The sequence below is a fragment of the Microtus pennsylvanicus genome, chromosome 8 (assembly GCF_037038515.1).
Source record: "Microtus pennsylvanicus isolate mMicPen1 chromosome 8, mMicPen1.hap1, whole genome shotgun sequence".
NCBI classification, from domain to species: domain Eukaryota; kingdom Metazoa; phylum Chordata; class Mammalia; order Rodentia; family Cricetidae; genus Microtus; species Microtus pennsylvanicus.
In genome coordinates this window covers 44,303,480-44,316,104 of record NC_134586.1, presented here as the reverse complement: position 1 = coordinate 44,316,104, position 12,625 = coordinate 44,303,480, and the positions used below count along the sequence as shown (strand labels likewise).

At 36.1% G+C, this 12,625-nt stretch overlaps 1 protein-coding gene across 3 annotated transcripts in view; it reads right to left on the bottom strand.

The window, feature by feature from the left end:
* Positions 1-12,625, bottom strand: part of Cntn3 (contactin 3) — a 365,078-nt gene that overhangs the window by 53,880 nt on the left and 298,573 nt on the right. For all 3 annotated transcript variants that reach the window (XM_075983332.1, XM_075983333.1, XM_075983334.1), the window contains 2 exons: positions 12,125-12,252; positions 9,564-9,739 (listed from right to left, as the gene is read on the bottom strand). In XM_075983332.1, coding sequence (XP_075839447.1) covers positions 9,564-9,739; positions 12,125-12,252 — 304 coding nt within the window. The remainder of the gene's footprint in view (positions 1-9,563; positions 9,740-12,124; positions 12,253-12,625) is intronic.

Here is a 12,625-nt window from a genome sequence, read left to right as displayed (position 1 = left end):
AGTAGAACAGGAGAGTGCTGGGAAGGAGGAAGTCTGTTGCTCCCATTACAGCCCAGACCATTGAGAAGCAAGATGTAACTTACCCGGCTGAAAGGTACTGAGCCACATAGCTAACATAGATAAGAATAATGAGTTAATATAAGCTACAAGAACTAATAAGAAGACTGAGCTAATGGGCCAATCAGTTTATAACCTAATGTAGACTCTCCATGTGATTTTCTTTGGGAATTGCCAGCTGTGGGAACAGGGCAGGACAGAAACCCCACAAGCAGGCCCCTCATGTTACAGCTTTCTGTTCTAATTACAAATATAATGTGACAAGTTATATCGAGATCGTGTTGTTGTGAGCTGTCTGAAGTGATAAACTATAACCTGGAATTCTGAGCTAAAATAAATGCTTTACCGATCCATGCCCATAGCAACAGAAAATGAAACAATGAAAACTGAAATATATATATATATATATATATATATATATATATATATATATATAATTATAATTTTGTTGAACTGAGAGTGTACAATATTGAGTGAACTTAAGTATATATTATAAATTTGTGATGATAATGTACTAATGAAATCCCATCAACTATTACAACTATAACTTTCTGGGGAGAGATGATGATAAAGAGGATTGCACGTATTCATATGGGGCATACAGAGATTCTACTTTCCCCTAAATTTTGTTATAAAATTTCCTTAAATTTACTATTAAATATAACTTATAAATTACAAAATCCACAAGTCAAAAAGACCATATGTTATGTGATTTAATTTAAATGAAATGTATAGATCATGCAAATAATTAGAGATGGATAAGACAAGAGTAATAAGTAGAGTTTTGAAAAAAATATCAGTTTGATTGTGGTTACTGACAACACTGAAGTTTATTTGTCAATGAAGTTGATAAAAAATTCCAATCACAGAATGAATAAAATGTAAAACAATAAATAGCACTGATTATTTTTCTCCTGACTTGATATAATCTATTTCACCATTGAATAATTGATTAGAAATGGCCATTTTTAGATATTATTCTCCTACTTTAGGGTGCTCTCATAACCTTTTCTGAACCTTCTGTGCCAAAACCAAAATAACAAACAATAACAACAAATCCCCAAAATAATGAAACTATACAATATTGCAAACTATATCTAGTTCTTGCAGGGAACATTGGCTTCTACATTAAAGGTGACATTTAGTTTTGTATTTGGCAAGTCACATATTCCTAGTGATGAATTTTTAAAAAGGAGGAACAGAAAGCTGTACAAAATAGCAAACAAATTATTATTGACTCAAATTTTATAAAACTTAAAATATTGTGCACTACTGAAACTATATTTTAATAGGCAAGTATATCATACATAAACATATACAAATCTATGTCCTCCACAGTGAATATGTTTTTAAATTTTCTGAAGCTGAGAGTGTGTCCAATAATAAAATTATCAGTGTGCCCTAATATCAATAACAAATATTCATATTCAAGCCAAGCCATAATAAGTACTCAGTGATGTCATTTTACTATGGGGAAATATGATAAAATCCAGACTTGCAACATGCACTTATATGCTCAAACTTTTCTTTGTATTTTACATACAATATAAATATTTAGCCATGTATTTAAAATTTGAGAAAAAAGCCAATGAGTTTACTTTAGTCATATGGAGTAGTTAATTAAATGTCAATTTAGATAATTTCTACTGTGTTAGAAAGTAAATATTCAATTATTTTTATAGAAATGACTTGAGCACAGAATTCTCTGGTTATCCATTGTTCTTTCCTTTCTTATGTGCTCTTTCTCATGGTTAATGATAAAGTTTTTCTTTGTTCATCACATCAATATGTTTTAGATAACACTTAGCTATTTTGAGATTATATTAATTTCATATCATTTCCATATTTTTCCATTCCTATGTATTATTTTTTATTATTTTCTGAGCTACACTTTAGAGGGTCTTGAAAAACTGCAAAGGAGCATGATATTGTCTAATGGGAAGGTGATTTTATGAACATATTACTTCAATTATTCATAGAATCAAATTGCCCACTTATAATTTTTGACAAATTGATCTTTGGCAGTTGAAACAATAAGAATGACTCAGAAGTTCTACACACTGATTTTCTTTTTCATTACTTCTTTGCTTGCTTTTGCTATTGTATATTTTAGTGGGATATTATTTGAGAAATTTGAAAACTGCTATGGTTTCTTATTATAACATTTCCAAAGTGAACATTTTTTCTTCATTATTTTGAAATATTTGAGACTCCAACTGCCAAAGCAAATAATCAAACACTTTTCTACATACTGCTTATCTCCCTCAAATTTTGCTATTCTTGCTCCTTGTTCTATATCAAACATTTCTATATTGTCACCTGTATCCTGAAACTGACCACATATGTGTGATCTGTTCCTTCTGTGTTGGTTGTAACTATTATTGTGATTATGGATTTCCATCTCATTGGCCCAGGAAGAAAGATCAGGACATGACTGATGTCAGAAGCATCTCAGTTTATCATTGCCTTCTGTGAGATGATCTAACTTACTCTCTGGAATTCTGGTGAAAGCAGCTGCTCCTTTTCTTTACAGACATGCACACACAGAGCATGCCCACATCATCATGTGTAAGAAGAGATCAGTCACAGCACCCCACTGTGTTCTGGGAGTTTCACTGTGGCTTTCCTTATGATAAAAGTACCTGAGACCTTCAGTGAAGTCAAGGTCCTGACCTTCAGCATGCTGGTGTTCTTCAGGGTCTGGGTAACATTCCTCGCTGTCTGCTACAACTCCAAGTGAAAGCTGTTCCATTGAGGCCACTGGTACACGTTTGCTGATATGTTTTTTTTTCCCCAAGATGCCACACTGTTTTGCTAAAACCTGATAAGAATTACTTTAAAACAACAGGAACAGCCATGCAGCAGAGCATACTGGCAACATAAATTCAACTCAGTGTCTCGATGCATGCATGAAGCTCTTAAAAGTTATCAGAAAAAACATATTTATGAACTCTTTTTTATAAGAAATGTAAGTAATTATTGAAGTTATGACACTGCCTGAGATAAAACTGTACCATTACAATAGGCAAATATTACGATATTATATACTATCTCTTTCCTCAAGTAAGTGATTCTTACTTGTCTTTCACTGGTAGTTTGGCGGCAGCTGGCAGGTTACTAGTGTGAGTCCCTCTATTTCCTCCCATCTCTCAGTTTAGTTAGCATAAGCCTGCTGATCTGCTTGGTTTTATTGCCAACATCCTCAAATCGAATCACATGAGCAGGGGCCTCAGCTGAAGAACCATCAGGATTCCAGTCATTGATTTGTAGAGACACATTTCAACCATTGTTGGTGACATCTAACAGCCTGCTCAGCCAAAGACAGAATGGTAGAAGGTAGGGTTCCTCTCTCTATTCCCCTCTTGCACACTTAGCCTTCCCTCTGTTTTCCAAGCTGATTTCCCCTCTCCCAGCTGTTGTTGATTGTCTTACTGACACCAGAACACGCATTCCCAGGGTCCACCACCGAATAAGTGCTGCAGGCTCTCTCGGTGAGCCTTCAAGGACTTCATCACCAGTCTAGAACCCAGACCCATTGCATTGGACTGTTAACCTCTTCGGCATGATAAAGTCTCAGGGAATACACAAACTGCTAAGTCACACAGCCTCAAGTTCCAAGCCTCTGCTTGGTTCTCAGCCTCTCAGATGCAAACAACAGTTGTTATTACTCTAATATATGTTGACTTAACCATTTCGCTTATCTGTATTAGCTTCCCATCCCTTCTTTTAGTTAATTAAAAAATAAAATTGTAAAATTACATTGTAAGAAATTGCTATGAATTATTCCTTATTTGAAATTATCCTTTTGTTATTCTTCTTTTTGTCATTTTTATTAAATACTTGCACATTTTCCTTCACATTATTTTATTTTTTTAAATATATTTTTACTAGTTCTTTGATAATTTCATATGCCATGTTTTAATCATTTTTATTCCCTCCCCTACCTCCTTCTAAATTCACCACCCCAGCTGGGCGGTGGTGGCGCAAGCCTTTAATCCAAGCACTTGGGAGGCAGAGGCAGGCGGATCTCTGTGAGTTCGAGACCAGCCTGGTCTACAAGAGCTAGTTCCAGGACAGGCTCCAAAACCACAGAGAAACCCTGTCTCGAAAAACCAAAAATAAATAAATAAATAAATAAATTTATCACCCCTTTCTTAGTCACCTACCTCTTTCCCTTTCTCCCTCTCTCATATATATACCTATAAAGGCTAACTTATGTTGCCCATATACTCATATATTCTTGGGCAGGCAGTCTCACAGTGGGGCATGGTCAATTTACTAGAAAATCCACTTTTAAAGAAAACTAACTTTCTCTTCCCAGCAGCTCTCAATTACCAACAGCTTCCTTTTTTAATAGATTTTTATTGAGCTCTACATTTTTCTCTCTCCCCTCCCTTCAACCTAGGCTTCCAATTTACTCAGGAGATCTTGGATTTTTCTACTTTCCATGTAGATTAGATATATGTAAGTCTTTCTTAGGGTCCTCATTTTTGTTTAGGTTCTCTGGGATTGTGATTTGTGGGCTAGTTTTCTTTGCTTTATGTTTAAAAAAAAACACTTAGGAGTGAGTATATGTGATAATTGTCTTTCTGGGTCTGGGTTACCTCACTCAATATGATGTTTTTTAGCTCCACCCATTTGCCTGCAAAATTCAAGATGTGATTTTTTTTTTTGCTGTGTAGTACTCCATTGTGTAAATGCCAACAGCTTTTTAATGGATGGGTCTTCAAGCCCAACCTCCTGTTCCTTACTGGCATTTGGTTTGGCTTGAGGTAGGACATGTCTTGTGTATGCCATCACAGCCTCTTTGAGTTCATATGTTTACCTGCCCTGCTGTGTCTAGAAGACATGCTTGAGTGAACTGATAACATCAAGAGTTCTGTGCATATGCCTTACTTCACCTAGTGCTTAGGGAAGTCCTAAGTTTATAACGCCAGAGCACATTATGGGCAGAAGTATGACTCATGGAGTAGGCATGCAACAATTAGAACCATTTCTCTGGTGGATTTCTATTCTATGGGCTCAGTTGAATTCTCTTAACAGTCCTGCCAAGTAAGCTAATACTTTGAATTTGGCTCACACATAAAGCACAAGAGGTTTTGTTTTTTGTTTTTTTTCTTGCACAAGAGTTTTAACACTGCTTAAGCACATATGTTTTAAGCACTGGGACATAATCTGAATAGTATGTGGAATAAAGATGTTTACCTTGGTATTGAAGATCCACATATCTTTTACATATCCAGTTTTACACTGAAAATAACCATTGTCTTCATATCCAAATAATTCAGTGAAGTGAATTTAGTCCGAGTGACCATGTCATATTCCCGCACAGAAAACACTATGCTGGAACACAAGCTTATCTACTCCTGAGGGCAGGACAATAGATCAAGTGTTAAGCTCACATGTAGCTGCTGCAAACACAGTGAGCTTGTGGCCTTTGGGAATAAATCACAGTTAAGTGAGCCAGTTAAATGAATGGCAGATTGGCTGTCACTGCTCTCCTTCTTCTTGCTTCCAGTGACTTTTATCCACATACATTCTAATTCATCACAGACCGGATTCCACAAAATGGTTGTGAAACTGTTCTGTTTGGTTCTAGACATCCATCATTTCTAAAGCACCTGCACCATATAAAGGCTTATTGTAATACTCACACACACACACACACACACTATATATATATATATATATATATATATATATATATATATATACACATATACATATATATGTATATATATGTGTGTGTGTATATATACATATATCTTAGTAAATGTAAGGTGAATATCTACTGTGTCTGGGTTTGAAAGGTTCTATTTGTGGAATTCCCTAATATAATGTCTTAACTCCAGAATTTCACTTTTTAAGCAAACCAAAAATATCCCTGAATGTCCCCAAAAGCTAGGCCCTAGGGATTCTTCAGCTATTTTTCAACACTATTCTCTTGTTCTTCTTGGCCTTTGAGCCATCTGTTCTGATCAGTGGAAGCTGACATTTATTTAAAAGTAAGGCAAGACATACATGGGTGTTACTGGGATAAAAAGTCAAATAGTCTTTTCTGAGTACACGCATGGGGTGAAACCTTGAACTAAATATGAGATTGAGAGAACGTTACCCTACATACATATTGTTAGGCTCTTATCACTCTCCATACATGAAGCATAGGTGACCAAGTGTGTGGACACATACATTGTCTGCATGTACACAGTAATATAGGAAGCTATTTTGTTGTGGCTATGAGAAACAGAGAAACCAATGCCTTCAAGATCTCATGGAAGAAGGGGACACACAAATACTAAAATCTGATGTGAAAAGGTGAGAACTAAGGAGCAGAAAATCATATGACCTACTCAGGTGTGAGTGCCATGAAGTAGATGGAAATATTCCAGGACTCCTATGTAACAGAACACAAATCCATTCATATCTCACATTGCCTGGATTTATTTGCTCAGCACATTGGACTTACACCCTTACTAATCGTTGGATGGTACAATTATGTTCATGTTATTGGCACAGATTGAAGCATATATTTTGATCTGCTATTTCTTTTGTTACAATTTGCTTCTGATACTTGGTTTAATAAGTTCTTCTGAGTGCATCATTTTGACATTTCAGAAAGTTATGACTGGTATTTTAGAATCCTTTGGTTTAGTATTCTAATCTACAGTAACAGTGGTGGAGCCTGTTGACATTATGAAATTTACCTGAGCTTTTTTAAAAGTAAATACCAATTTCCATATACCTAATGTAGTCCAAAAAGCAACTAGTTGAATCAGTTTGTTCAGATATGAGTCAATTTTTCTGTAATGTAACTATCCAACTATCCCATCCATTGTCAACATGATTCTTAGACTATAAACCTTACTTAGACAACTCTTCTACTCACCTGAGATTTTTCTCATTATCCACTGTTTTGGAAAACAAAGAATATATTTATAAATACGGAGAGAGAAAGAGAGAGAGAGAGAGAGAGAGAGAGAGAGAGAGAGAGAGAGAGAGAGAGAGAGAGAGAAAGAGGAGGGAGAGAGAGGAGAAGAGAGAGAGAGAGAGAGAGAGAGAGAGAGAGAGAGAGAGAGAGAGAGAGAGAGGGAGAGAGAGAAGCAGACAGTCTAGGTATTATTGTGTTTGCTGCACTGAATACAAAATCATAAGACAAGGGTTGCTATGTAATTTCCTTTTCATGCAACAGAAAACTGATTTACTTAATTGTTTGTGCTTAAGGGCAATGTCATTTTGTATGGCTTACTGTTTTATACGGATGTGAGAATATTAAGTTTCTAATAGCACAAGTCAATAAAAAATCACAGGCCATGAACTTTCATGTTGTGGAAGAAACAAAAGACACAAGTGATTGCATTAATTTATAAAATTTCACGTTTCAGACACTAAACTGTTCTCAGAGATGACTTTATATTCTCTGTACAAACCATCCATGCTATGCCAATCATGAGAGCTAAATTACATTATCAACTCGAATGTTCTTAACTCTGACTTCATCTTACACAAGTAACAGCTACCCAGTTGAGCCTTTAAGCATTTCTACATATTATCATCAAACTCCTTTGGATTTAGAATGTCTTCTTGCATATTTATTTAGCACTAACTAACACAGAGGGTCTTGTATTAGATAAAATATTGCAACAGATTATGATTCAGATGATAAATCACAAACAATTTTATGACATAGCAGAAGTAACTAATGCTTCAAACTGAATTCTTCATTTAAGAATTTAAACCAGGAGAACATATTCAGAGAATTTTTCGAACTGGATAATGGTCATTACAAAAGTAATTGGAGGTGTTTATTCTTCTCGAGACTCTTTATAGTGCCAGGCATTATCACAGGGGACTCTGAATGGAGGACAATGCTAATTTGAGAATGCCAGCACATGTTTTCCCTGTAGTTATGGAAGACATGAGTGATAACTGCCAAGTACACATTTGAAGGCTTGAGAAAAGGAATGCTGAGGGCTTGTAGCAATTGAAAACATTATCAAAGCCTTGAAACAGGAAGAACTAAATAAAGCTAGATGATGGATACCAGGAGTGGTACCCAATCTATTCTACTTGTGGCTTGTTGTTGCCATAACAACAATAACAACAACAGAACATCAACAGTAGCTTAAAAACAACAGACACATGTCTTTTTCCAATTCTATGGCTGAAAGTCTTCAATCAAGATTGCACACATGGCCATGTTCCCTTCAGTATCCGTAGGGGTTAGTGTCTTCTGATCTCTTCCAGCCTCTGGGGTCCTAGGTATCTATTGCTTTGTGGGGACATTGCTGTTTCCACTGTCACATGATATTTCTTCCTCCTTGTCTGTCTTTCAATGTTGTTCTCTTCTTTGTGAGTCTCTATCCAAACTGCATTGTTTTCATAAGATCATCATTTATGTTACATGAAGTCCCATTTCACTCCAGGCTGACCTCGTCTTAATTTAATGAGTATTTTTTGCCACAGTCCTAGTTCCAAACAAGGTTATGTTCTAAAGTACTGAGCTCTAAGATTTTGATAGATTGTTTAGGAAGACAGAATTTAGTCACAAGGAGAAATCGTCTGAAGTAGCATAGAACTCTGAAACATAATATGGCTAAACACACACACAAATACACACACACATAACAAGAAACCTTTATCAAAGAAATATCACTACATTGACCATCATCTGGTTATCTACTTTATTGATGCTTACACAGTAAGTCTATAAATACACTGCACAGATTTGACATCTTTTCAAATAGAATGACCCTCTCCAGGGTCAATGGGCCCCAGAACGTATCAACAAGGCTGGCACTGCTGAATTGACCTCATAGATATTCACCCAGCTATGAAGGCTTTGGTTAGTCTTTTGGTTCAGTATAAACCCACTTCTTAGCCATTCTTCAACTATTAATTTTTCCTTGTAATCTATACTTTTTCTACCTTGTACCTGTCACAAATGAGACAGAAAGGAAGAGGACATTTGAGAGAATTTGCATTGTAGATACAAACAGAGGAGCTTAGGCCTCAAAACTCTACAAATTCTCTCCATGACTCTGAGAAATCAATTTATTACACTTTTCAAATCCTGAGTTTGTATACCTGAACAGTGAAGAGTCTTAGAGCTAATACTCAATGAAACTACGAAGCTTGTTTTTGATTAAGCATCTACTATGCAATCTAGATGAATTACTTAGTAACATAAAGCTGCCTTTCATTGCATCACAAAGTGGCTGTTTGAAGATAAAACACCTTCAGAGCACACCAACCACAACATGTTATGAAGCATAACATTAAATATAAATGGAGAAAGAACCAATTCTACTTGTGGTTATAGGTTAAAGTAAATGTTCTTAATTTCTAGTGCTGAACAAAAATAAAATTAGACCAGACCAAATTTTGGTAGCCAAATTTACCATCTCGACAAGCATTTCTATGTGTTGTCTATGCACCAGATATTTTTGAGAGGAAAATGTCATAGACCTATATAATAAAAAGAATATTAGAAAAGTGACATAGCTTACCCCACCAACTTTCTCAAAGTGGGATCCATCTTTCTTGAAGTCCGTAAGGGCTCCATTGAAATACCAGGCAAACATAATGTCTAATAGCGGGTCGTGTTGCACCTGACAGGGTAAAATGACGCTCTCACCAACAGCGACATCCATGTTAGAAGGAGCCAAAATTATTTTCGTTGGTTCTATTGGTAGACAAATTATGAATAAACAAAATTTTCATGGTGATAAAAGTAATTTTTGTATGTAGATTATTTATCTGAGTTAGAACGCATATGTTTGTGTATGTGTGAGTGTACATACCCACTTATGGGATTAAAAGTCTTCAATATTAAAGCGGCATCTTGATGTAAAGTTATATTATATTTTTCCAGCCTCACCAATGTTTTAAAGAGAATTAAGATATTTGAGCCTGTAAATGATATATGCTCAGAGCAGAAACTCACCTGCAAACGAGTTATACTAACAACAAAATCAATTCACCTAAGTTTCATAGTTTTGTGAATATGAGGGTAGAAATAAGATTTCCCATATTCTCACAAATCTTCAGTGAGTAGCAAGAGTATTCAAATCCAAAATGCAAATAAGCTCAAAATGTTCTTGTTTACTGATTTAAACAAACACGAGAGGAGCCCTATGCCAAGACTGGTTTATGGTTGATTTTTGTCAGCGCTAATGCCTACCTGCATATGTTCCCCTGTTACAATCAGATACATCCCACCCATAGTGAATTCAACTTTTCCTGACCTTACATTCCCACTGTTTCTTATTAGCATTTTTTACCCCAGGGGCAACAGAAGCCATCAAAGAACTGTTTGTATATAGAGAGTAAATAACTTAGGATATTACCTCTTCTACCCAATCTAGTAAGGCTTTGGTCCCTCGTCTGACCTAGTCCCATAAGGGTCTCAAGTAAGCACTATGCTGTTATATCCAGTGGTAAAATTTTGCTCTTTTATGTCTCGACCTCTCATCTGTTTCCCCTCTGCTTCTCCTGGTGTCTCTCATACCATGGTCTTTTAGTCTCTTCCTTCTGGTCCAGTCAGTCGGCCTTTTCCCCATCTCCCCTTAGGAAACGTCTTTTTTTTCTTCTAGTTTTTTAAAATGTAAAGTGTGTTAAGCTCTGTCATTTCCAAATATTGATCATTTTTAACACATTAATTACAAATCAATGGGATTCATCTCTTTGTTTCAAGCACCCATATGGATTTAAACAACTGCTGGGTCAGTACCTCTTTAACCTCTAAGTCTGAACTCTTAGACTCAATGACCTACACTGCCCACTCCTTTACCTCCTTTCTTTTTCTTCCTCTATCAGTGCTGGCAGTCAACCCTAAAGCCTTGTGCATGCTGGGTTCTCTGTCAGTGAGTTTTGCCTTAGTCTTCACTTTGAAAATATTCTGGAGTCCTTTCTTTTCATGAATCACCCATTCCATTGGATAGCACTTCCTGCTGAGTCTATGCCCAATATGAGGAGCTCCTAGACTCCTGCAGACCATCCCTTTAGTTACCGTCTGATTATTGTTACACAATGATGCCTTTATGGTAATGTCTTCTGATCTCTTCTGGTCTCTTGCCTTGATCCTTTTAGTATCTTCATAACAGAGCACTTGTTTGGAAAACACACTTCTGTGATAACATTTCTCTGCTGAAAATGCTACACTGGCTTCTTTTCTCAAATCAGACTGCAAACAGAAATCCATAGCATGTCTACATAACTGCACCTAAGAAATACGTTAACACTTTCATTTCCCTAAAATCTGTGCCCCATATCTCACCCTGGCCAACTGGAGGTACCCTGCTTTATCTCCAACTTACCTCATTTTCCCACACTCATCTTTACTTTCTCAATCGTTTGAAATCTTTTTTTTTTTTTAGAAAAAATAATTGTTTTTTTTTCTTATTACACTAAGCTCCTCCCTGTGGTAGGATGTAAGGTTCACAGAGCAGTATCTTCACAGAGATTCCCATTGACATACCCCAGGCACCCATCTCACATAATGATCAAGTTATTCTTCAATGGATAAAAGAAGAAAATACATCTCCAATTTTAAGCAACCTCTCATTAATATCAAAGGTTATTTCATGAACTTGAACTGTACTAGAAAAGACCAATTATAATGAAACAGGAGTGCTCAATATCACAAAGTAAAGGTAATCATAATATTACACTTGTATTTCTTATGTCCTAGGGTGCCGGCAGAATAGCTACTGTCCTGTGTCCTGTGCTGTGACAAATAAAAGCTTAGGTGTCATACTTTTTCACATGAACAAACATGCGTTCTGACTTCACAGTGCATGATGCAGTGTGAGAAACATGATGAATGTCTTCCTTTTAAAATAAATACTACTTGAGAACTCTGACATTAATACAATGCATTTTGAGCAAACCCATCTACACTCCCTCTCCTCAAACTCCTCCTATATCCCTCCACCCATTTTCTCCGTCAACTTCACACACACCCACTGACTATACCAAGTGCTGTCCGTACACGCAAACGTTTATATTTTTCTCCATCATGACATACAGTTTACCTATGAATAAAGCAATCTCTAAGAAAAGCACTCACCTGTCACAACCAAGTGTGTGGTGCCATTTGCTTTCCCAAACTGGTTTTCTGCTGTGCAGGTGTAGGTTCCAGCATCAGCCTTAGTCACATTCAGAATTTTCAGTCCTCCATCATTTAACAAGGAAATCCTAAAGTAAACAGAAATCAGGATACATGCTCAATAGCCACTCTTTCCATATAAGTGGTGTATTTCTTTAATGATGCATTGCTTAAAATAGTAATTTAGAGTATAGCCCATCAGTCCTTAACTTTTGTGAATGGAGAAAATGAAGAGATTTAAATACACCCACACACGCATACACACATGAATGCACATGCACACACACTCACAGAGTTAAATAAGAAAAGATAGTCTACCAATTTGAACTCTACTTGATGTTTTCATTCATCTTAGGCTTAATGCATTGCTATCTCAATCTAATTACAAGAATGTCTTTCTTAAATAAATATGAAATGTTTTTAAAATATATAGTGTGGTCAGTTACTAATAGGTTATCCTTA